This window comes from Accipiter gentilis, chromosome 16, assembly GCF_929443795.1.
Source record: "Accipiter gentilis chromosome 16, bAccGen1.1, whole genome shotgun sequence".
NCBI classification, from domain to species: Eukaryota; Metazoa; Chordata; class Aves; order Accipitriformes; family Accipitridae; genus Astur; species Astur gentilis.
Genome location: NC_064895.1, coordinates 23,637,671 through 23,664,374, shown reverse-complemented (window position 1 = coordinate 23,664,374; position 26,704 = coordinate 23,637,671). Strand labels below are relative to the sequence as shown.

General features: G+C 44.6%; 2 protein-coding genes across 5 annotated transcripts in view; both read right to left on the bottom strand.

The window, feature by feature from the left end:
* Window positions 1-26,704, bottom strand: part of TNFRSF21 (TNF receptor superfamily member 21) — a 1,117,265-nt gene that overhangs the window by 781,329 nt on the left and 309,232 nt on the right. The window lies entirely within an intron of this gene.
* Window positions 1-26,704, bottom strand: part of EVA1A (eva-1 homolog A, regulator of programmed cell death) — a 212,264-nt gene that overhangs the window by 4,678 nt on the left and 180,882 nt on the right. Inside the window, exons 6-7 of one of the 3 annotated variants that reach the window (XM_049818458.1) lie at window positions 8,792-8,956; window positions 4,587-4,760 (exon numbers count right to left, since the gene is read on the bottom strand). In XM_049818458.1, the coding sequence (XP_049674415.1) occupies window positions 4,587-4,760; window positions 8,792-8,956 (339 nt within the window). The remainder of the gene's footprint in view (window positions 1-4,586; window positions 4,761-8,791; window positions 8,957-26,704) is intronic. The other 2 variants (XM_049818459.1, XM_049818460.1) reach the window with 2 other exon arrangements.

The following is a 26,704-nucleotide window of genomic DNA, read 5'->3' as shown; positions in this document are numbered from 1 at the left end:
ATCTAGGCATTAACGCTGCTGGCTTCCTGTGATGGCTTCATGCATTCAGAAACCTCAGTGGGGAGGAAAATTTCAGGGGCCCCCAGTAAAAGCTTCAGCATTAAGCATGGCCAGACAAACAGTAGGAGCAATATCTTCTAGGGAATTTACAGTTAGCCCCACAGGCTGCCGAAATCCCCTGGTAGAACAGAGGAAGCTCTCCAGGAGCCCCTTATTAATAAGGCTCAGGCCAAGCAGTCTAAAAGTTGGAATGATCTCCCCTGGGTTGTTTTTTGGAAGCCCCTTGTTAATAACTTGGCAGCAAAGCTTTGCTTGTGAAAGAAGAATAAAACACAGCCTGAATGCAACAACAAAACTGGAATAAGTCCCTTGTCCAAAGGGAGGCATTGGAAGTGCTCTGATACAATTTGAAAGTGTAATATTTATATAACCATGAGGGACAGTTCTGGTCTTGCTGGTAGACTGTGACTGCAAAGACAGTTCCAGCTGTCACAGAGACTGGTGAAGTCTTTCCAAACACTCAGACAGGTTTTGGAACAGGTCCATGACAAATAACAGGTCTGAGGTTTGCAGGCAAAGATTGCATATAATTAAAAACCTAATTCTATAAAGAAAATCAGCTTTCGAATTAAGTGCATCCCTAAGTCTTTTGCAGGACCATGACTTACTTGCCTGATCAGCTGATAAATCCACTCCTCATTGACATTGTTCACTCTTTCTCCTTGCTTCTGAAGAAATGTTGGGTTTAAGGTTCTGGAAGCTGGGATAAGGCTAACACCTAACTGGCTTTGATACTCATAACCATGATGATAGCTGCAAACAGATTTGACGGTGAAAACCAACAATCCTGCAAGGAGGTTTGCTTCCTGCTGTGCTGTGATTTTTCATTCCCTCGTTGTCAATAGGAACATTCCCAACTTTTATACGGGAACATCAGTCAAAAAGATCATGGAAGTGAGCACAGAGGCTTTCGCTGATATTGGCACTTCTCCCCTCTGTGCGCTGCAAGACCGTGCCTGTGTGAGTGACCGAGCCTGCAGACTTCACCTGCAGCCGCCCACCCAAACCTGCCATTTTGTGCTGAAAATATGAACGCCATCGAGCTCAGAGGGGATCCCACCGATTTGTGGGTGCTCTCCTCAGGCTAACAGACACCCCACTGCCGGGAGGCAGGAAAAGTAGTAGAGTGGACCGTCCTTTCGAGCACGCACTTTACCCATAAAATACCAAGTGCCTGTAGCTTCTTTTTTCCTAGAGTGGGTCTGAGGATATGCACTACCCTCTGCCCCAAGAGAAAAACCATCTTTATGTGTTGCCCCTGCCTATTTACAATTTTCTCCTGCAAAGTCCTGTTTTGAGCTGACTCATCAGCACAGGGAAGCCCTGAATACAGCACTTTCAGTCTGCAGAGCTTACCTGAGGGACGTTTTTAGTGTTATGAAACAGAACAGTTCTTGCACTAATGTTTTCCTTTGGCACGGAGGCTGTGGTCAGGAGCAGTGGGAAGATGTGTAAACCATCACCAGCCCTCCCCGGCCACCCGATACCCTGCCTTTACTGAGCCACTATAATGGCTCCTCTATGGACATCAACAGCTGCTGTGGCTTAAGCCGCCTTCAAGGCCCCAAACTCAGGCGAGCACAAAAATTTCCAAATGTTCTACTGCTCAAAATCTGCAATACGAAGGGGTGTGGCTTTGCAGTGCTCTAGTTTGATGCAGATGATATTTGTGCCCTGTGACACAGCTTGTCTTTGAACTCATAATCTAAAACCTCTCCATATTCACGTATAACAAAATAATCATGCCAAATCCATCTTCTCTGCTAAAAGCAGAGGCCTAAATTACATGCAGCAGATAAAGATGGTTTAGGGCATCTGCTGTTTCAATCCATGGGGCAGCCATCAATTATTTTTATAATAAATAACAAACTGGACATATATATCATCGAGACTAAAACTCATCTAACAGCCGTGGTTAAGTGCACTGAAAAACATGAGCAACAAACTCCTGAACTCATCACTGGAAACCAAAGTCATAAGGTCTGTTTTACCTATTTGACATCCAGTGGATGTGAACACATCACAAGGAGACCACATCATGAGAGGGCAAGCAAACCCCACAGTAACAAGACAGTTAAAGCCGTCCTTATTTATTATTTGTGCCGCAGTAAAATCTAGAGGCTCCTGCCAAGACTGACACCTTGTGAAGGGGATGAATTGAAGCCTTGTGCCCTACAAAACCAATGCAGGACCAAAGAGTTCCGCTGTGGTAAATGGAAGCAAAGTCCATGGGGCATCAGCAGCAGCCTTGAATCCTAGTCCCAACTGTCCCCAACCATAAATCCTACAACCTTCTGCTGCTCATTACTGTTCAGATGGGGAAAATAATGTTAACGGCATTTTATTTTACAGTAAGGTTGGGAATGCAGGCATTTTCATGTTAAAAAACGGGCAGCTGTAGGTAAGAGGGGGGAGAAGTGTGACAGACAGGAGATTCATTTAAGGTTTGCTTTTTCTAAGCTTTTGTTAGAGAAGCCCACGCAAGAAAAAATATATCCTACTCAGCTATCTTTTGTGAAGAACACTACTAATTCCACTTAAGCTGACTGCTTCTTAAAGGTGTCACAAAAATACGGATCCTGATTCCACTATTGGATGTGTAGAATGGCAGAACTTTGGGCTCGCCTTTCATGGTCCTTTTAGAAGGACCCTCTGCTAAATGTGCAGAAACACTCTTACTAATCTACTTAGTGATTCCAAAATGCAAAGCCCAAGTTAGTTGTTTCACACATCAAAAGAAGCACGGCTAGCAGGTTGAGGGAGGTGATTCTCCTCCTCTACTCTGTTCACCTGGGACCCCACCTGGAGTCCTGCATCCAGCTCTGGGGTCCCCAGCAAAAGACAGACATGGACCTGTTGGAGCAGGTCCAGAGGAGGGCCGTGAAAATGGTCAGAGGGCTGGAACACCTCTCCTATGAAGACAGGCTGAGAGAGTTGGAGTTGTTGGGGAGAAGAGAAGGCTCCAGAGAAACCTTATTGCAGCCTTTCAGTACTTAAAGGAGGCTTATAAGAAAGAGCGGGACAAACTTTTTAGCAGGGCCTGTTGCAATAGGACAAGGGTCAATGGTTTTAAACTGAAAGAGGGTAGATTTAGACTAGGTATAAGGAAGACATTTTTTTACGTTGAGGGTGGTGATACACTGGCACAGGTTGCCCAGAGAGGTGGTAGACGCCCCATCCCTGCAAACATCCAAATCAGGTTGGATGGGGCTCTGAGCAACCCGATCTAGTCAAAGATGTCCCTGCCCATGACAGGGGGGTTGGACTGGATGACCTTTAAATGTCCCTTCCAACCCAAACTATTCTATGATTCTATGAAATCCAAATACTTGTCTGTAGCAGCATGGTGGTATCTCAGCAAGAGCAAGAGCACATGCGTTGTTAGTGTTTAATGAATTAGCAAGACTGAATGGCACACAGACATGAAAAACTAGCGCCCAAATATTGGAGTTTTAGTTATATAGACCTCAATGCTCAAGAATAGCATAATTGCATTACAGTGGTGCTAGCAGACTGACTGCAGTACACAGAACTATTAACTGCCTATAGTAAAAGAGCAACACATTAATATTACTAGCAAGGTAATATTGTTTGGCAATAAGCATTGCAAGATAATAAGCATACAAACCTTTCATCAAACAGAAGGAGAACACCCATACAAAAAAAGCGACCACAAACAGTATGTCCTGCCTCGGGAGGCTAGTTACACAGAAACCAAAGCCCTCCTTCTGGGGAAAACAGCAGATATTGGCCTAAAATATGCTGAATTAGTGCATCTGATGCTATTCAGCCAGTGCTCCTCCTGTTTTGGGGTTAGGTCCTCCAACTCTGTAGGCAACCCCTACTGATGACAAGGTACCTCATGCAGTTGTGGGATGGGAAATATTTGCATTATACCACCTGCCTCTGCTGTACTTTTTGCTATCAATGGTATTGACCCCAAGCACTCAGTAGGGTACATAATCTTCATTTCAACTTTTAAAGTGAATCTTATTAGAAGACCACTCCTCTGCTACTTGAAAGATGCATGTGGGTGAAAGATAAACTGTGATCCAGGGAAACCTTACTCTAAACTAGATTTAAATACACAATTAAGCAGACTCTCAAGTTACTTCATCTTCACACTTCTACTGAAGATAAGCCAAATTCTCTTAAGCAGGGTAATGATCTGAGTGCTGCTTATTTTCCAAATTACAGGACAACAAGCTTGCCTCCCTAATGAGCCAGGCTTTGATCTCCAGGAAAATGGAGCATTAGAAATAATACCACATGTAAGATTATATTGTATTTAACTTCAGATGAGAGCAAATCCAGAGGAAAGCAGAGCACAATAAACCCTGTTATATACTGTCTGCTAGAGCTGCCCTCATCAGGTCTTTCAAGGGAGAATTTGCTGAGAGACGAGTGAAAAACATAAACGGTTCAAAGAGGCAGATTTAGCCCTAGGTGACTGTGAAATGTAGGCTCAATTGAGGGTCCACAAAGAGCTTGTGAGAGCCCAGAGAAATGGCAGCCGCAAAACCTACCTGTGATAAAGGCGTACGCTGCTAGGATGTTGCTGAGCAGTGCCATCTCTGTGCTAACGCCCACGGGCTCCATGCTGCTGTTGAGCGCCGGCGGTTGTGTCTCATCCACGGGAGGCAAGAAGGGGGTGTTGTCTAGAGGGTAGAACGTGGCCGATCTCCCTTTCTTCTTCTCTGCTTTGAAACAGAAAGGGAATGAGGAACGAGGGAATGAGGAACAAGGCACGTGCCCCAGCCCGACCCTGCCCTATCCCCACCAGGTCGGCATCTGCGTTCAGAAAGCTGGAGCCACTCGACAGCAAGCCACCCAAATTTGCCCCTTTTTGGGGGGGCAACTCAACCTTCTCAGGTAGCTTCAGCCGAGCACATACCCTGTCTGCATCCAGGCAGCATCTTCTCTCCCCGTCTCCTGCTCTTTCATGTCACCACTTAAGACACACCCACCTACGCTACAGCAAATATATAATCAGGTTCTTTTCTCTTATGTAAATCAAAGGAGCCTTTATCAACAGCGGGTTCAGCTAAGCTTGTAATAAGGACTGGAAAGCACAGACAGAGCCGGCAACCCTCTGCTGGTGTTGCGCCGTAGTGATCCATCCACACCTGGCAAACAGACGTGCTTTCTCTCCAGCCTTTGCGGGGAAGGGCAGACCTGAGTTTACAACTTCCTTCAGAAGCCCACTCGTATTGTGTTTCACCCAGACACCATTTCCCCTTTGGAGAGGTGAGTGAACATGGGTTAATGATTTGATTTTATTTGTTGAAGACCGGAGCTAAGGAGGCAGCTAATTCCAGGAGGCTCAAAGAGACCCTTTCAGAGCTTATCAGCTCGCTGCCGAGTGCTCCCTGCACCTTGATCTGCAGACAGACACCCCCACTAGTCACAAAACGCTAATTGTTTTAAGCACATGAAAAAGTCAGTGCACAAAATCCAGCTCCATCATCCATGTGATTGTGATTGTTTAACTGTAGCTGTTACAATTTTTCAGGCTCCCTTCCCTGGGTGTCTAATTCTGGCCAAAAGCAAGCATCACACTGTAAAATCAGACTTGCACCTGGCTTCCACTTATCTGCAGGTATTAAATTCAGGAAACTGTCAGGTCCATCTCCGATAATGCCATCAGTGCCATGCAAGCAAAGGCACTCTGACAGCGGCCGCGACACGAGAAGGTCCGTGCTCACTAGCTGCCTGATCCGTCTCCTTTCCCTGCAAACCCGGCAGCGTGAGACATCACGTTCAGCTTCCCACTGTGCGTGCCAAGAAGCGGCTCAGCCAGAGAAGTAGTAACAGAAATTGAGGGGTGTCAAAGAGAACAGGTAATACTGGATGGAGAGGGACTGAGTGCGTGAACGTGCATGCAGCATTGCCAACTCCTAATCTGCCTTGGAGGAGAAGCAGCGGGGATGGATGTCCAGGTGTTGCTGTAAGGGATCAGCCCCAAGGAATGTGGGCGCAGTTGTATCCCTGCCACTAAATAGCTGCATGGCCTTGGGAAAGCCACATGTTGCAAGCTACCAAGGTGTTAATGACTGGCCCTGAAGCAAAGTTTTTAAACTTGGGTGCCTGGGTGGCAGATCCAAAAGGGAAAAATATCCCAAGAACCTCTTGCTCTAGGAGAATAGAGATCACCAAAGATCAGCTGTGCAAATGGAGGCACTGGGGCACAGAGGGTCAAGGGCACATTCAGCAGGAAACCATTAGCAAAGTTGTGGAAAATCCTTTAATTCGGATGTAGGCACCAAGGTGCACTTTAATCTTTCCTTTATTCTCCCTGTTTGGTAAATCTATGTCTGTATAAGTGGTTGGATTTTTCTCTACCACTGTTCCTGCAAAGAAATCCATGGAAGCAGGGTAAATTTTTCATTTCTAAAAACTGAACCCTTCAAAGCATCTCAAGTAGCACTATGCATCTAAACTGAGGCAACTGAATCCTGCCACTCGTTGACAGATCCTAGAGAGTCATTTAGCTCTCCCCATAGCAGACACTTAAAGCTTGATGTACTTACTTATACACAGATACCTAAGACACCCAGGGTCAGGAGGACATCCACGCAGAGATGGCAGGTATGAGAAGGGATGTAGGGGAAACTCTCAGCCTTCTAGGGCAGCATCTAGAAGCCAGGTGAACACCCCAGGCCATCTCAAATGAGAGGTCTGACTCTGAACTAGTTAATCTAAAAATCCCTTTACAATCGATGAAAATGAAGGGCATCGCCAGGATATAATCTCATATGTATTTCATAACCATCTATCTCATCATGAAGAGGATTGCTGAGTTAGGTGGCTCCAGGTTCCTGCTAGGTCTTTGAGAGTTTTCTGCAACTCTGCATTAAAGTCCAGTTAATGTGGCTGGACTGCTACACAGAGCTGGTAGAATGTGAACCTGAGACCTCAGTGCCATGCTCTCTCACACGTCCAGTTCTGGGTTAGTGACAACCCACCTGCCCCTCACTGATGCTACATTCACGGGATCTCACTAGGACTAAGGTTTAAATTATACTTGCAGGGAGGGCTTCTACGTGCACGTGCTAGATCTGCCAGGAAAGGCTCAGACGGACACCGCTTCTGTTGGGTATGGGGCGTCCCTTGTAAACCACGTTGCGCAATAATGGTATATTTAGGAGAGGGAGTAAAGCATAACTCCTCTCATGTGAGATGTAAGAAGAATCTTTCTTTTTTTTTTTTTTTTTTTTTTTTTTTTTACTTCTGACTTGTGCAAAGAACAGATGCAATCAAACAAGTTTTTAAATGAATACTCATCTGCATACACTATACTCCAGCAAAGAGCACCACAAAACCACAGAACTGGTTTTGTCATCTGCAGGATTGTACAAGCACAGACAGGGAAGATAGCAAATGACTGGAGTTATGCAGGAGGGAAAAAACAAACAAACACAATTTCACAAGGCCATGTGTTGCTACGTTATGTGGTTCCCTGGTCCGCCATTCATTCCAGAATCATACTAAAAGACATCCCTTTTCCTCCCTGTTAGCTTTGAAGACCTTGTCTCTGCCTAATCAGCTCACCTACTACTGGTATTCTCTTCACCACCCTTTCTTAGCTGTTCCCAGCCACTCGAACTGTTTCCCTGTGACTTTACACCAAAGCCAAACAAAATTATTTCAGCTAGCAGTAAATTTGCCCAACACCGCAGTATAAGCATAGGAGAGGTTATTCATATCAGGCTGACTTTAGCAAATAGTTTAATAAAAGAAATAAAACAGGAAGAGAGATTACAGAAATGTCCAAATATTTCCTTTTGCTATTTTTGAAACATTCTTTTAGCTTTTCATTTCAAAATGACATCTTTGTTTGAAAAGTGGTGCATATTCTAAAAAGTTAATGAATAAACAATGTGAAAACTAAACAAAAGGTGCCATTTGTAGAAGTGAAATGTTTAGATAAATGAAAATGAGCTCAGGAGGGGGTGGTTCTTTCTTAAAAGAATCAGCAGGATCACAAAATTTATTTTGGGCTAACTCAAAATTCTTTTCCTTGACAATTTTTCAGTAAGGCCTCCAAACTGGCAAATCTGTTATTGCTGACTCTAAATTATCTGTGGATTGTATCCAAGCTATGGATTAACTCTGCCAGGAGTGTAGACAGAGACAATGTATTTCTGCCCATACACACCCTAGAGCTGAATCTCTAGGAGCACAGCCTGGGAATTTCAGAAATAATGTCATATACCACCTTCTGCGTGTTGGGAAATACAATGCAAAACCACCGACTAGCCCAATACGTGCTCACATGTACTTTTCCTTTATTCATACAACATCCCTTCCTCCTACTCACTTATCCCCCTAAAGATAGCTAAGATTTTATTTCATTCATATCTCTTGGCTTTGCATTTTATGAAAATAGCATCCTATTTTAAACCTCAGTTGAAAACCTCTCTGTCCCCTGTGAGCCAGATCTACTGTCTTTCCCTGTTGTTTTTTCTTTGCCACTGTATTAGACAGGTCTGCAAAGTATTTCTGTGATGAGTTTTGACATGCATGGCCATGACTGCTATTTCAAGAAACCTGGTATGAGTTTCACCGTTCACTTTAGTCTGTCACTGGTTGCACCTTGAAGTTTCTCTTTCTGACTGTGATGTGGAAGGGGTTTTGGGAACAATACAAAAACCCAGAGACGAGGAGATAGAAGGGAACAGTTACCACAACACAGTTAGGTTTGGGCCAACATCACAATAGTCATAGCTACCTGGGAGAGCTCGCCCTATGTTGGAAGGAGAGACATCAGAAAGGAACACGCCGTCCCCTATAACATTGGGATCAAACACTCTTGGCCACAGTGGAAAATGTGGCTTCTGAAATCCTTGGTAATTGGTTGGTCTTGGCTGGGTTTCATGCAGAAGCTTCTTGGGAACTGAAAGAGAGGAGTACGAAGAGCACAGTTGTTAGAGCAAGTTATTTCAGCTGGTCAGAACGAGAATTATCACATTATGCTATGGGCTCAGCTTATACTTAATTATACCATGTGCAGACCAAACAGACACTCATTTACCACTAGGATGAATGCTCTCCAAATGCCAGCACAGGGACGTTCAATGAGAACGCTGGAAACTATAAAGTTTATTTACAATTAAGCTTTGAGACTAGACTAAGGATCAGATTCGGACTTCTTATTTAGACGCCCATCTTAGAAACTAAAATGCCTAGTAAGCCAGGCTTTGGCCTCAGCCCTAAGCTTCAGAGCACTCCAGCTAGACACCTCTGTCCCTACCACGATCGTGGGCTGGGCAGCAGTCCCCACAGCAGTGGGGACTATAGGGTACACCCGAATCGCTGCCTCTTCCAGCCATCAAGTTGCTGGCTCAAGACTGCTCATCAGAATTTTCTGTCCACTCTGGATTCACAAAGCCAGCCTTTGGAGGACTCTGTTCACATCAAATCACAATGTTTAAATAATCCACCACAGCAGTAAGAAACCCCACCTGTAAGAAACCCTTCCCACCATGTGAGATCCAAAATACACTGTTCCCCATTTGGCTTTAGGCTTTAAGTAAGCTGGGAAAGGCTTATTCTCCATTCCCACCATCCTGAGAAGGAGGGTGAAGACTCAGCTAATCCCTACTGCTCTCCGTGTTTCATCAGCCACGGTGTTAGCAATATGCAGGTGACGTAGGTTAATACGTGACAGTTTGTCAGGAGATCTATGGTCTCTTTCTTCTGTGGACCAAAGCATGCCTTAGTAAGAAGAATATTTTCTCCTCCTTGTGAGGCCAGCTCTTCAGCTGTACATCCAGGTAAAGAAATCAAAGTCGGTGTAGCTACTTCAGTGTACACCCACTGAAGGTGAATCCACTAGGTAAATTCACTAATTTGCCCTGTAAGGACAAAGCAGCATGTCATTTACAGAGCTGAACCAGTTCTCTGCCTCAGCCACGGACAACACCTGAGGCTATTTCAGAGCAAAGTGCTTTTCCATACAAAGAGAAGACACACATATACAGGCCGTTCTGCTCAGAAATTAGAGGAAGAGTGATGAAAGACAAAAATAAAGAAATTAAAATTTCCAGAGGAGAAAGATATCTTTTCCCCGTCAGTGACTGTATACTAATATATACATAAAAGCACCATTTCGTCCCTGCAGACAACCAAGACTTTAGTGTGTGAAAGACACAGACTGGTGAGAACTAGGCACAAGTTCACTAGACGCACAGAAACCCCAAAAGAAGATTTCTGAGATGCTCAGCTCTCCTTTCTCCAAGTCAAACAGCAACAGCCTCTCTCGTCCCAAGCAGGCTGCCACCCCCTAGTGCCTCAGTTTCCCCACTGCTCTGCTGCCGATCGTGCTATCTCTCATCTCCACTCTTCACAGGGGTGTGAAGAAACGTAATTAAAAATGCAAAGCACTTTGAGATCCTTGGCACAAGCATGAAGGAGGACTTGGAAGGAGTGCAACCCTGGAACAGAAAGGAAATTCCTGCCTGCCCCCTGCAGCTAATCAGCTGCCAAGCTGGAGCATGAGATTTAATCACGCCCATTAAATTTGCCTGCATAACTACAAATATTACTGGTGGGGGAAGTGATCCAACCACCTTGTTTACATTGTGTTCAACTTACTGTCTTTGCTGAGGCAAAGAAAATTGTAACTATATTTACTGACTGACCTCCTACATTAGTCTGCCAAGATATCAGCGCTGAAGTTCTTGAATTATTAGTAGAGTCAAGCTAGGTCAGGAAACAGACATAAAACCCAACAGCTTCTGAATATCAAAGAGCTGGCACAGCAGTTTCTAGTGAAACCTGAATTGGCAACTATCCTCTGATGGGAAGGCAGCAAAAGAAACACATCCCCTGTTAGGAGCTAGACAGAGGCAAGGGGGATACCCGTGCCAGAGAAATATCAGAAAGTCTGGGGAGGAGGTGTGTAGAACAGAGATAATCCTGCAAACCACACAGTCAGGGAGAATTGCAATTCTGGGTGCCTAATTTGAGGCACCCAAAGGGACACAATATTCAGAGGGCATAGGGCTCAGCACCCTCCAAAAATTAAGGCCCCTTTTGCTCTATCTCAGGCTGAGGACCTGAAAGGCATTTAAAAGACACAAGTCAGTTTTTCTTTACGCACTTTTCATCCAAACTGCATCCCAGTAACCTGTTGATACGCATCCAATGAAGAAAACAAAGCAAAAGGAACAGAGACAATTTCTTAGCAGATTTTGACTGGTCTTTCATGTTTCAGACTGACTCTTCTGCATAAACATCTCCTTTCACCTCCCAGTATTCACAGCCATCGCTGGGGCACAACGCAGGCTGGATGGACCTGCATCTTTCTCCAAAAAGGTGACACCACCAGACATTTAAGCATTTGAGCCAAGTTGGGGAAAGGAACACCATCTTTTCCTACACACACCCCGGGAACTGAGCTATGGCTTTTCCACCTTGACATCTATGCCACCACCACTACGAATGCTACCTATGGGACTGGGAGAGGAGTCAGGATAAAGCAAAACATTGCTAAATCAGTCAGCAACTGGTCAACAGCACCCCAAGGAAAAGTAGGGATGGAGAAGTACTCAGAGGGAAGCATTCACACAGACTATTTATTGTCACAGCACCTTAATGGGGTAGGGTTGTGCTGTTATCCCTTTGGGATGGCTGAGGAAGTAAGATGACTGCCAAGTAGGCATTTGGTGCCTAGAAACAGAGGTGGCTATGAAGAGAGATTCCCAAAAGCAGGCGTGTGCTTAACGTCCATGATTAGCATGCACTTTGGTACTTCCAAAAATCCCAAGAGGTGCTTGTCTTCCCTTCAGCAACTAAAACGCTTTAAAATTCTGGAAGCAACTTAGTGCAACACAGGATGTCTACAGCACATGAACCTAGGACTTTTCTGTTTCAAGGGACCATTTTTCTCTGTGGACTCCATAAGCATCTTTAGGACATTTTGCCAGGAAAGGCCTGTCTTGGCAAAGAGTAAATAGAGTGACAGCATGGAGCAAGTCTGTTCTTTTTCTAGTTTATATGATGCTAAACCAATACACAGCTTAGATAGCTTGATTTAGAAAGACAGTAAAATGGAAAGGCTTTCTCAAGTGCAAAACACCTCACAATTTCCAGTTAGCTTCTGTGTGGCAGCCAACTCCACAAGAAAGATTAAACATCTGGTTCCTTGGAAATACCCTCCTTAAATTCTCCAGAGAGCAGTGCATATCACACAAAGTATGGCATGAACTGAAGCAAGGTGTCAAGAAAATTTATTTATGATTAAAACCACCAGAAAAGAGTACCTGGGATTTTAGTCTTATCTCAGCATTAAGCACAGAAATCCTGGCAGGGAAGGGTTGGCACTTGGCCTGCTCCATTCAATCAAGCAAAGAAGTTAATGCAACTCAGTCAGCAGAACAAGTGATGTGTGTGGACAAGAGGGGAAGAAAGGGGGCCTTCAATCAAAGGTTAACATGCCTGATAGTCAGGAGCCCTGCACCTTAAAATGCACTTGAGAAATGAGCTGGGATCGTCTGGAAGAGTTGTTCTGGGCACCTCTGGGGACCTTTAGTTTGTCGGGGATAGCAGTCAGCATTGAAAAGTGGTATTTATCCAAATGATAAAATTCTCTGGTAACTTGGGCTGGGCAGCTGAGCAGCGCAGGCAGAGGTGTAACTTTCCGGAGGACAAGTCGTGCTCTGCCACCCGCCCCAGGGTCCAACTCGGCATCACCGCGGGGACTCCGCATCAGCCAGGCAGGACTCGATCTGGAGAGCAAAGCGTCACCATCGCTGTGACGCTCCGTGAAGGCACTTGCAGAAGGCGGTTCTAGGTTATAAACCTGCAAGGGAGCTTTTGGCTCAGCAGGTTCATTCCTCGGCCATTACAGGCTTGCAAGTCTTTATATAATCTCCCTGTGTCTGTTTTAAAAGCAGTCCTAGCTACCAGCTCCCACTGCTCACCTGTCTGAATCAACATCATGCTAGAAATAATTTATACCGGTTCCCAACCCAAGACCTGCATTACCCATTTGCAATGAATTAATGGTATCAATCCCACAACAAAAGCTCACCGCCACTGCCTGGCAGCTTCTCCCCTGCAGCAACAAGGGCAAAGGAAAATCAAAGCTGGAGTGTGCTCTCACTGGCAGAACAGACCCATCAGATTCGGGTACAAGCAACTGGCAGGACAGTGTGAAAAGGCACATGCTGGTGCTGCTGACAGTATCCTTATTTGTACTTGGTGGAGACTCCTTCTGCTGGGATCTTCACACAAGCACTCTCTTGTGTGGCCAGAAAACTGAGGGCTGATGAAAAGAAAAAGTTACTGTGCCTACAAGCAGCAAAATTCTGAATTACAGCGCGAAGAGATGGAAAAGGCCAGCTGATACCTCACCTCTGTTCATCAAGATAATTTGTTGTGTTTTCTACTATTTTGATCTATCTAGTTTTAAGCACTCCAGTCCTGTGGGTTCGGCCAATTGCCATAAGAGATTATTTTGCAGCAGAATATTGGTCTTTCTGAGGAATTCTTTTCCAATATGCTGCTGAGTGTTTCAATTTAAGCACATATATTACTCCCCCTAATGAAAACATTTAACTGCTACAGCCCCCAAATTTTACAGATGGGGAATTGGCGCAGGGAGAGTTTTGAAAGTGTTCAAGTATCAAAATTTGTCCAATCTCTCAGAGGGAGCCTGTGCCAAAGAAAGGAAACAAACTCAGGCTCCCTATATTTCAGCCTTGCACTCAAACCATCCCCTCTCTTTGCTAATTTGATCATTTGGTGTTTCCTGATGCTTGCTCAGTCCAAAACATCCTTAAAGACTTCCACTCCCAGGAAGCAATTATCCCCTGACCTCCATCTTCACTGGATATACAGATCAGTCAACTGGATGGGAGATCAATGAAAGCTCAGTCTTAAAAACATACAAACAGGGAGTTTGTCATTCCCCAGTCCTCTGCTATATATTCGCTTGTGCATTTCCAGACCATAAGGTTTAGTCTGAAAGCTCAGTATGATTAAAGCAGATCAGGACCTTCAGCAAATCCTCCTGTGAATGCTTGAAGCAGAGTGCAATTTGAACAAAACATGACTCCCTCACCAATGAAAATTACAACCAAGCCTTTTATCTGGGCAGGTTGGGGCCAGAAATTGTTGATGCTCAACATATTTTTAAAATAATTAAAAAAAATCCTACTGTGAGTAAACACCCACTATAAACTACTGCAGGTTTTTAGAGGTAGCAGCTCTGAAGGATTTTTGTTTGAGACAAAATGCACAGCATCCAACCAGAAATGGGATCATTCATGTTTCTGAACTATTACAAGAAAGCAATTCTTTAGCATATATGTAAGGTATATGGCGCTCTCAGGTTGCAGAATTAAAAGTGTTTTATGTGCTGCAAAACCTAAACTCACTAAGCAATCAGTCAACAATATCTATTAAAATAATGGATTTTGGCTGTGTCAGACCACAAAATATCACAATATAATCACAGAGCAAGACTGAAAAAATCCCATATGTAAGAAGACTCTGCACCTGGTGACAACAGTAACACCACTGTATGCCTAGAAACATGGGGGTGGAAGATGATAATTTGATTAACAAAAGTAAATTGAGGCACAGCCTACCCCCTTGGCTTTTTCCCAAGGGTCTCAGACATGGCCGAGGAGCAAGTTGAAAGCTTTTCCAGCTGCCTGTGCCCCATCTACCTCAGTGCTGGATGTGCTCCTTTCAAGTGAATAAAACCCCATTTGCGTCACATGGCAAGAAGTTTTACCTCTTCTTGTGATCACATGTGTCATATCAGACATCCAAAGCCTACCTTCAATTCCTGCCCCGCCACCAGGCATTCCCCCTTCATCTGACAGGGGAGTTTTTTGGTCAGATACTGGTGTAATCACTTGACAGGACACCATCAGATCCTACAGCTCTCAAATGTCTCCATGAGCAGCTAGATGGCCTGGGCATCCCCATGTAAAAGGCTAAGTGCACTGGACATCAACTCCATGCCTTGGCTGCAAAGCCATATCGTACCTCTGGGCATCCTATAGCATATTTAGAGTAAAAGTATAGGACAGTTTACACAGAAAGTGTAAAGTGTCCTAGGAGACAGCAGGAGACGTGAAGGGACTTTGCGCAACAGAACGTGTCTGAAAGCTGGGATTTGATCTGGCTGCCATGTAAAATCTTCACTCTCACAAAAAAAAAAAAAAAAAAAAACAACCAAAAAAACCCAAACACCAAAAAAAACCCAACAGAGCAGAGGCTTAATGAACACAAGTGGTCCAGACTTCAGCTTTCCATCTCCTTCAGTCATTTTTGAAAGGGAATTTTTCACCCAGCATTGATATAGTCTGCAATCCTGAAACTGAATGCAAAACCCAAGAGAAAAAGGGAGTTACTCAGCCTGCTGCAGGCGAGTTTTCCGTGCGCAGTAGTTCCAAACCACCGATAACAAGGAAGTGACTCATGCCAATTACAGTAAGTCCACTTCCAAGCACCACGCGGAAATCAAGTGAGGCCGTCTGGGAAAATAGCCCTGTCATAACCAAAGCCACCTACACCTCCCCGAGCCCACAGCCTGCGCCAGGGCCCTCCTCCGCCGCCGCTCCCTTCAGACGCTGCCCGAAGCAGAAACCCGTCTCTTCTGCTGGTGACTTTGGGGCTGGTGGGAAGCAGCACAAGCTGGAATGCCTGACACAACTCAGACAAACTTTCAGAATACTCTGCCAAGGCTACTCCTGAGGAAGCTCAAATGCTTCACCCTTTACTGCATCTTCTGACAGCAGCTAACTACAGAAAGATTGTGCAACAAGAATATAAATATAACACAGACAACCTTTTATCTTGTTTGCCTTCCACAGAAAAGGAGATGTTCATTCTTTTCTCGTGCAGCTGCACTTAGAGAAGCGACTTCAGAAGTGGACTTCAGAAGTCCAGAAACAAAGCCCATCTAACACAAATTATCTCTGTCTCACCGTTCCTCCCAGCGAAATCTCTCGCAGGTATGTGGCCCTGTGATGGGAGAGACTTTGGGAGATGAAGGAGATTAAGGAAATGGTGCACCTCCAACTGAGACCCCATGGGCCAGAGACGGACACAAGCACTGCTCCCTGCCAGCCTCTCCCCTTCTTGCACAGGGCTGCAGAACACCTTCCCCTGATTCCTCCTATTTCTGCCTGACCAGAAGTGCAATAACCTTATTGTAAAATCCAGTTCACCCTATCTGGGAATTCAATCCGTGCATGCCCTGTACGTGCCTAATAAAGAAGTCCTCCTTAAATAAGGTATGTTCCTAAACTCCCTGTATCATCAACAGTGAAAGGTGGGTGCCTTTGAAAGCCTTCAGGGGAGATTCTGTCTACTTAAATTTAGGAGCCTAATTAGGGATAGTTAATGAATCATAATGTTACCTTTGGATTTATTCTCCTGAGTGTATCTGAGTTAAAATCTTATGAACTGCTTCACATCTTTTACTCAGATATTTTTCTTCTATCTTGAACTTTTCAAATCAGGATTTGAAGCTACAAACACCTTAATTTCTATCCAATGATGCATGTGCTTGATCTATCCACAGGCAGTTTTCCTCCTGCTTTCATAGCCATGAAAGTCAGTTGTTCTTCTTTCATCATCTTAAATGTAATAACAGAATATGAAGCATCTATTGCCAGCAACTCATAAATCTCCTGCTTGATGTGGCTTTTGGTCTCCAAAGGGCACAGTGGAAAGCATCGCATGCACCAGTCTGTTCCTTACATGTTCTATTTGGAAAGAAAAATGGATCAAAAGAAAGCAAGCCTTGTAAGAGATACCTGCAGATACGAAGAGTTACTTTCATCTGGTAGATTTCTGCCTGCTCCCAAAGTCAGGAGAGTTCTGCATTTTCAGAAGATAATGCATCTTTAGGAGGATGAGACTCGAGCTGAGGCTTGTCCAAATTCCAGCATGCTCAGCTACAGCCCCCCACCCCAACAGGGGTCCTTCTGCCCACCAGAGCTGTAGGACCTCTCTGGCAGTCCAGCCGCATCTGATCTCCACCAGGCCCAGAGACTACGACAGTAACTTTATACACCCGAGCAGCAGCAGTGTATTTTAGGGAATTGAGATGGGGCTAGATCAAACCATTAATGTCACCTCCAGGTGCCACGGCTAGAAGCATGGGAACTACTATCAGCAAGGTCGCTGCAGGAACAGAAATCTGACTTGGCACTCACATATGGGGCGAGTTCGACTCTGCTGAATTAAGCAACTTTCCGTTCATTTACATGTTGAGCATGGTCAGAACCTGACCTTCCAATTATGTAGCCTCAATTCCAGAAGTAGCAGCAGGCAGGGGAGAAAACACCTCTAATAATTACAAGGGTGCTAAGCGAGGACCAACAGCGCCTGGGAGAAGCTGCCAGTCTCCCACACTAGGAAGGGTACAGCAGGAGAGTCCCAGCGTCAGGTCTGGGTTTCCTTTTTCTGCAGCACACAGGGATGTCTGAATCAGGCGCCTGGGCCCTTTATCAGTGAAGAGGAAGACACAATACAGAGGATGGCACAAAAAAGGAGAATGAGATGAACAAGGAAATCAGACCCGTTCTTCCAGTCTTCCCTGTTGCCCCTATTTGGACTGCATCTATCACGTACTTGCGTTGGTACTTTGCAAACCAGCCCACTCATGTATGGATTACATAAGCATTATAGAGAATACCAGTTTGCTGGTCTCTTCAGAGGAGACTTTTATTACAGACTTTTATTTCATGCAATGCTCCAAGTATATCCACTCCACTTTGGACCAAAGCAGAGTAACGCTAAATTTCAGATTTTGACACAATTCCTATTTTTTTCTCATCATGTTCAGTCATTTTAATCAAACATTTAACACTGCAAGACTTTACTATTTTAAATTACTTTTATAGTACAGAACTGTTGCCCTTGACTTATTTGGGCTATAGAGCTTGGCAGAAAGTCTTTTGTGCAGCTCATCTATTTTTCAGGAAAATATGTGACACAATATGTGGCTCCCAGGAGGATGCTGACGGAGCAGTAAGCATTGTGTGATCAAGTGTGGCTGATCCAGAGCCAGGGCATTGCTCATGCAGAGAACTGCTCGCCAGCAAGGGAGGAGAGTCTCTGTGCTCAGGATGCCAACACACACCCAAGTGGTTGCAGCCCTGCAAGTTACCAGGAATCAGCTGAGTCACAGCAACCGATTCTGTAAAACTCAGGGCAGAAGAGACTCCCTTAAATTTCAGTGAAAGGTGCATAAGCCCTGTCAGTGAAAGAGGACCTTAGAGGTCTTCGCTATTACATGCCTTGAAGGCAGTGGCTGGGTGAGTACCATGTATCACTGTGAGACACTTAAATGATAGCCAGGGCAAGGATATCCAAGATAAAGTAAGGAGAAAGGGATGGAATAAAGGGCCAGAGGCTCTGAAACACTCTGGAGCTGATGGGAAGCCATCCCAACCTCCACCAGGGACAGGAGAGGGATGGCAGAGAAGCAGGAGCCCAGGCAGGAAAGGAAGGTACCAGGGGAAGAAAGCAAGAACATCCACAGCTACACTGCACTGCTCAAATATTTGAATAAAGAGTTAGAAGCTTGATGCTTCAGCATCTGAGCCAACCACTAGCCCGATACAATTCAACCATTATATTCCAAGAGTTAGGAATATAATTTCTCCTCCGAGACTACTGACCGAGGTGGGCATTTAGGGGATTTGCTGTGCCCATCTCCGAAGCAATGTCACACATCCTATAGTCCACAGACAACTGGTGACCTCTAAAGCATCAGAAAAGTGATCCAGAAAAGAACTAATTCAAAGAAAAACCAAACCCAGCATATCCCTGGCTGTTCCCCCATGGTTTGTCTCAGTGTCTGCTGGCAGGCACAGCCGGGAGATGCTTCCCGTCTGCTCTCCTTGTCTAATAAAAATGTTTGTAATTACAGCAGTAAAACTATGCTCTGTAAAAAAATGTTTTCTTTTTACCTAAGTGCTACTTATCCAACAGTGCGTGCTAGTTCTTTATCAGTTCATCAGCTTTTCCTCTCAGTAACCAAACAGCAGAGAACTAGGCAAGGGGCTAGAATTTTTTTCCAAAAAGATAGCGGTGCCTTGATAACAGGAGCTGAGGAATGTCATCAGAAAGCAGCCGGTAACCTCTGCCATTAAATGAAGTGACTTTGGTCACATAGTTAAGTTAGTGTGGCAATTCTCAGGATCCCATGAGAGGCCCAGACTGGAAACCCTGCACGAGGAAAGGCTATCAATAGCATTGGAATAAAGACTAGGAGTGAACAAAACCATATAAAGTAGCTACGATGCTAAATGCCTTTCTGTTACATACAGACAAATGCAGATTAACAATTAGTGAACAAAAATACAATTTAATTCAAGATCCAGAACTTGATGTGGAGATCGTTGGCTCCTGTTGTTCAGGACTCGGCTTATATGAGAAGCCAAGCTACACTAACGAACTTCAAAGCCAAGGGTATATGAACAAAGTGGCAAAACTGTTTTCTATATAAATCCTTCTATTCACATGGTCATAACCTGTGAGACATCCTTCTTTGGGGCTGAGACTTCCTGAGCACAGTGGAAAGTTTGAGGGAAAATCCTGTAGATGTTTTTGAATATGAGAATATTAAACCTCCCCTGTTTTTTTAAAGAAGTACATTTAACTGGCAGAACCTCTCTAACATCAGCATCAGCCTTAAATTATCTGGCTTGTAGACTGTGAAAAGTCCTTTGCATGGTTTATGTATTTTTTTTTTTCTAGCAGAAAAACACGTAGCATGCATCATCTTGCTTCCATGCATATCCTGAGGGAGCAGTAAGGACTGGGAGCTCAAGTGTTACTACAATTGCTACTGCGAGTAGCTGCCAGTTTTGTGGAACAGCAAATTATAGTCACTTTCCTGACGCCACATAAAAGCAGATACACACCATGGAAAACAATGCCAGGGTTTTGTTTTAGCCCAGCCAGGATGTTACTGAGCACCTACCCTACGCTCTTATGCAACTTGCCCTGCAGCTACTTCCACCAGCACAGTCTGGGAGCACCGGGAAAAGACTGTGGGAATACTCAGTGCTGGATGCTTGTGGCAGCTTTCCAGTACTTAATAACGATTTCTTTTTAAGAGAACACACGGTTTTTAAAGCTAAATGTTTGTTTCTATTAGGCTTCATGAAATGTTCAGCAAGGACAATATTTCAGGCACGCTAGCCTGCACTTTTCCACTCTTCACATACGTAATTAAGATTCATTTATATGAATACCCCTATCTCAAATGATGCCTCGATTCACACCACCTAATTGAAGGCACTTCACTGGGACGGGAGGTGGCTAATTCATCCCTCCATTAATTTTACAGATAGGCTGACTAATCTCTTGGTTTAACCACTTCAGTTAAATACCTGCATTAGTGCAAGTAAGGCTTTGCAAGACTGAGCTGCAAGTATGCAAGGTATATATACACTGGTGTAGGATATTGCTGGGAAAAAGGCTTATCTCATTTATTCCAAAGTTAATGGAGCTAAGTGATCCTGAATCAAATCCTGCCCACCAATTAGTGCAGAAATTATTCTAGGACTACTTGGGACTCCCTTGAGACCTCTCTAACAGACTAGCAGGTCTCTGACACATCCTAGCCACTCTTGATTCATCAGGTTGCCACCCAAGCCAAGCCCTGGCGTGGTCATTCTGGGAAGGTCTGCAACGCTCCCTTTCCAGTGGCCATTGCCAAGCATGGTCCAGTTTCTGCCTGCTGGGGTAGCAAGGCCTGTCAACTGCCGTCTCTCCTACGTCACCTTTCAAAATGACTGAATTCAATCTGTTAAAAAAGTGTAAACAGAGACACAACTTAATCTGCCATGTGTTTAAAATTGTTTCTTATTACATATTCCCCAGGAAATGCAGGTTGTTAACTCTATCTTTAGGCTTCCTTTTTGGGACTCGTAAGAAAAAAAAAATTAAGACCTTAACACATACCTTTGCTGCTAGTAACTTGAACCCAGTGCAGATCCTTTACCTGGCATGCACTCAATTTAAGTTGCCACTTCTTTCGAGTGGAATACAATGCTCTGCATTGCAGTATTTGTTCCCTCTATTGGATATCTTGCGCCCACCAACCCTGATAGCTTATCATCAGATGAAAGGATTAATCCAACACAAAGAGGCTGTGAGCCTCTTTTGAACAAGTAAACCTTTAAAAAAAAATTTCCAGCAGGCCGTATAGACAGGAATGGTTCACGAGACCCTGAAAACAGCAAGGAAACTCACAAATACAGTCCTTCAAAGTATTTCTGTCCCATGTTGGGATGAGCCCTGTTCATACCAATGGAGAAACTGCCCATCTCTGTAAAGACATGTGCTGCAGAATTTGCTCGACTCACAAATAAGAGTGGCCAGTCCCCTAAAGGAAAATGAATCCTTATCAACGCAACTGCACAGGATAAAATCTACCTCACACCCTGCTTGTGTTATAGTGACAAGGTGTTATTAATTGCAGTTCCAATAACCATCCACATTACTTAAAATCTGAAGTAATCCACTTTAATTACCTTAACTCTAGTAACTGCATGGGATCATAACAGTTAGAGGAGAGAAATAGTTGTTAACTTGTTGACTGCCAGATGCAGACTGCTGATAGGAGATATAGCAGATACTGAAGTATTAAAACTGACCTCAGCCTGGCAGGAGAGGGCTGTGATTCATGCCCATGACTCCTAGGCACAGTGGGAGTACAAACAAATAATTGAACAAAGATCAAAGTATTAGCTGTTCCAGTGGAATAAGGCAGGAGATTAATCTCTCAATTACTCTCAGGTAAACCTCCTTCCTAACTTTCTCCCAGTTCAGCAGGAACTTCAGCAAGTCCAGTGTAGAAATCTGTTACATCGCCACCTTGTTTATACCTCTACCATCCCGTTAAAATTATTGTTATGGTGGAGGGTGAGAACCGGCCCACTCTGCTGCTTAGTCAGAGCTTTCCATCTTTGAGTTGATTCAGACTTTTCCCTGTGAAAAATAAAGAACCTATCTGAAAAAATCTGTATTTTAAAAATAACTTGCATGAAAACTACTTTCTTCACCCTTGAGCAAATAATTCACTTCCAATTATGTCCCAGGTAATGGAAAGTCTAAGACAAATAGAGTTCAAAGTAAGGCACATTGTGAAAGAGGCACACTCTAATTAAAAACGCAGTATGTAGAAGAAATGTCATCTTTAAGCTTGTACAACAGTCGGTGCAAAGAACTGCCTGCCCAATTTCCCAAGAGCAATAAAAGTTTTGGAGGCACCGAAGTACAGATTTGCAGCCAAGTTTCACAGAGCTGGAAATTGAAACCTATCATCAGTCTAGTCTCCATATAGCTGGCTGGTAAAAGGAGTGAAATGGCTATGCCATTATTCAAACTCAGGCATCTAATGAAACATATGAGCACTGACTCTGATATATTACCCATAAACAGCTTCCCAGACTCTTTCAAGGGGAATCACAGCAGTTTCCAAAGCAGGGTCTTGCGCCGGTCCTCACGCAGCTTGTACCACCCTGTAAATCTACTTTCACGGGACTGAAAGGACAGAGGTGAGACGAATGGTCAGACTGGACCTTCCTGGCGCTGGACTCTGAGCCCCAGACTGCCTGCTTCCCTGCGGGCCACGCAGGCAATGAAGTGGTTGGTGCCACTTGCTGTGCATGAAGACGATGTCTATCCTCAGATTTTGTATTTCCACTGATCATCTTCAGAGGCAGAAAGGATTCGTCTTCCTCAGCGGGGGCCTGATGTCATCTGAGGATGTTTTGTTTTGTTTACCTTCTTCTGAAAGGTTGGAGACTAAATATACGGTATCCACAGCTATCTGCAGGCAACAAGCACCTAGCCGTAGAGGAAGAGGGAGGCTGCGATCTGGAAACAAACCCAGGCGTAGGAGGGATGACCCTAGCCTCGTCAGCAGACCCTGACCTTCACTCAAAGGGTGCCTGAAGTGATGAGGAAACCTGGGAAGGGAAATGTGTGTGGTCCTTCCAGTGTTCTGTTTAGACCCATGAAGATTTTGTGATAGATAAAGCTCATCTGATCTTTGGAACCATTACAAAGACACAAGGAGCATTAGCCTCCACTATTAGATGTCCTGGAAGAAGTAAACTGTGGTTGGTGTGATGCAAGGAAATTAAACACACCATTCACCTGGTACAGTATGACAACCTTCCAGCCATTAAACTCTCTTAGCATTCAAAACAGCATGGGTCCATCAGAAATGCCTGCTGGGAATAGTGTGCGGCCCATGCTAACTTCTAAGCCACGTCAGGACCATGCAACACCAAATACCGTTTCTGCAACTTAGCAGGACGGTCCATTGAGCTCCAGTGTCAGGAGCTCCTGGGCTTTGGCACTATTTTGTTCATCAGTACAGACATACTCAGTTAAGTCCAGAGGTCAAACGCCGAAGAGTAAGCAGCTGCCCTTGCTTGGGAGGTCAGCACTGCTCCTCAGGGCTCAAAGCATCTGGGACGTGAAATCACAGGTCTGTAGCGGCACAACAGACGTGGGACCCAATGACTTGGAGACGTGTCAGGCCAAGAAAAGAGCTGGAGCTGCTGCCTGTCTGCAGCAAAGGAAGCTGGGATAGCCCTGTGGGACAGCACCCAGACACAGGGCTGTGACATATATTCAGCTCAGAGATGTTATCAGCTCTGTGTTATATGAATGGACAGCCCTTTAGAAACACTGAATGCTGAAATGCTCCACGGGGAAAGACGACGACTGACAAAATTTGCCTGGCCTCTCCTGAACTGTCCCTGCACACATGTCCCAGCCATGCCTGTAACAAAAAAACTGATTTATACAGAGGTACCTGCCTCCAACGGACCATCTGTGATGCACCATCTGCCCCGTGGAGCACTACACGTCCCCTTGACTTGTCAGAGCTACGCGGAGAGCAGCGCTCAGCCTCCACCGAGAATGGAAAGAGACTGAACTCAGCCAGCCCAAGCTGAACGCTCTTATCAAACTGCTTTATTAGCACACCATAGAGCTGCTACTGCCCAGAAACAGGAAGGAAACGTATTACCATATCTTTCCCTAGTGCTCCTCCTTTCCCTTTAAACACAAAGAACAAAAAGGTTGTGTTAGAGAGTCCAGCCGGCTCATGTGATTGTAAAAGGATATTATACTGGGCACCTCATCCATCAAAGAGACCAGCAGGGTTTAAGGGAGAGATGGTGGGATCACATAGTCTCCTGGGCCAAATTCAAGCCATAAATGTTTCTCCTTTTTATGTCTAAGGGAAGTCTTTGACTTTTAATCTTTCCATATTTCAATTAAATGATGCAAATAACAGAGAGCTAAAATAGATGATAGATGCACAGCTAACCTCCCCCATGTTCTTCGGTTCTAAGATTTCTCTCTTAAATACCATTACAACCACTCTGTAAAACTACAGTGGAACTTATTCTTAAGCCATGCTCGTATCAATCATTTGATTTAATGAGCTATCCAAAGACTGTTTCCTATTGGTGCTAGAACCAACTGCAGAGATAAAAGATAACTTCCTATGTGGAAACTCTCATCCCTTATCCATTCCCATCTAGGCAAGGCTTTAGAGCCAATTAATCATTATTAAACTTTTGCAAAAATGTAACGGTATCATCTGATATTAAAACTCCTTTTCCTTTTCAATTTGACTGACTAAAAACAAAAGTCCATTTTCTGATGGAGTTCCCTCAGACCAATACCACCAGCTGTTTAGAGAAGAACATCTCTTACAGACATGTTTTGCATTTATTTATTTTCTTGTTCTTCTATTGGTATTTATCAGGGGGTTTACAGCAAGGAAGACCCTGATTGCACTATCAGGAAAACCAACAGAATAAACAGTCCTAGAGAAATAAGTCCACATCAGCATTGAGCATGTGGAGCCAAAGACACAGCTCTGGCAAGCCGATCACCCACAAGCGGGTTGAACTGCATCTCCCCACTTCCACAACAGCCACAGATTTACAAGCACTCCAGCTCTCGAGACAGAAAACTTCCACCCAGCCTAAATACAAGTATTTCCCTTCCCTGGGTGACAAGCTTACCAGGGCTGTGCTCCCAGGTCCAGCTCCAGCTCTGGAGAGCACAAACTCCGCCTAGACATAATTATTAATGGAAGTCTTGTCCTGAGACACCTTGACCTCAATAGGTCATACACTGGCTTCTGCTGGTGCTGGCACATGCACCCAGGTGGACACAAGCCACCATGAAAGATAAACTGTCAGGAGAGGGATTAAAAGCTGGCTGTGCAACTGGTCCTGAACCCAGCCGCCTTCTACCTCCTTTGTTCCGTGCTCCAGCTTTAACACTAATTGCAGCAAAGAGCTGCAAAAAATGCTGCCGATAAATGTGGGGCTTAATCAAACAAAGCACTCATAATTATTTGATTAAGAATCATTTTCTCTTTACAAATAAAGAGAAAATTCAAAACAGTTGTGCCCTTCTGCATTCATAGTGTGGAAGGAGCCAGTGTGGAATTTGAACAGAGTTAGCTGAGGTTTCTGACTGCCAGGCCAGCATGAGCCAGACCATGTCCTGGCCTCTTGGGAGGAATGTCTGGACAGAGGAATTGCTTTTTTCCCTGGGTGAACACAATCAATCAGCTGGCCATACAACAGGCATCAACAGATTGAGATTCAAGCACTGCACAGATGTCAGTCAAAAATTATGCAGACAAGGCAAAAGATGATGTCTGAGTGATGAATTATGTGAAATGAATGTGCTACCCTTGTTCCAGTAGTCAGTAGGAAAAGTCATAATTACAAACAACGCTAATGGGAAGACTTGTTGGCTGTCATAGTTTACATGCCAAAGACATAATGAATGATACCTCTACCCTGGGACAGCATGACTCTCATATCCAGCGGTGGTCCTTCCAAAATGAGCTCGTGACAGGCAGGTGATGTGTGCAGGAAGCTTACATGGCTGAGCCTGCATCATTTCTGCAGATAACCAGAGCACATCCACCCCAGGCTACAGAGCTGCCAGCTTCACCACCCTCATCAGTCCCCACTTGTAAGCCAAATGCTGAAGGTAACAAACTGTTTAGAGACCGGTCCTATGTGTCTGTCTGCAACTCAGCTGAAGAGTATAGCAGAGGACATAACCCAGTGACCATAAAAAACAAAGTAAATTTGATTTGCATATTAGATTCAAATATTCCAGTGCCACACAAGTATTACCATCAAACCTGATTGAATGAAAGCAATCTTTTGTCAAGAAGAAAACATTTCCTTTTAAAGTCTTCAAACAGCCTTGGTCCGTAGCTGACAATTACCATCTGTTTCTCCTCAAAAATGAACCCAACCGAAACGTTTCCCAAGCAGCACAGTACATTAAGTCCATGGGCATGTTCAGCCCAGCCACCAGGCCTTAGGGGTGCACTGGGCTCACACCACAAGCACTGCCAGCTCTCAGAGCAAACACGACACCAGGGGAGATGGGGTTAGAGCTGGCACCCAGCCTGTCTGGGTGCTCCAAACTGAGCGGCTGGATATCTGGTCAAAGCCTCGGGAGCACTGCAGGGAGATTTTGTCATGAGTTTAGAAGAAGGTTTGCACATTAGATTTCTAGCATGAGTCACTAATTGCTGCATCAGTACAGGCTTCACCTGGGTGACAGTGCTGTCACCCCAGCATGGAACTCCAGA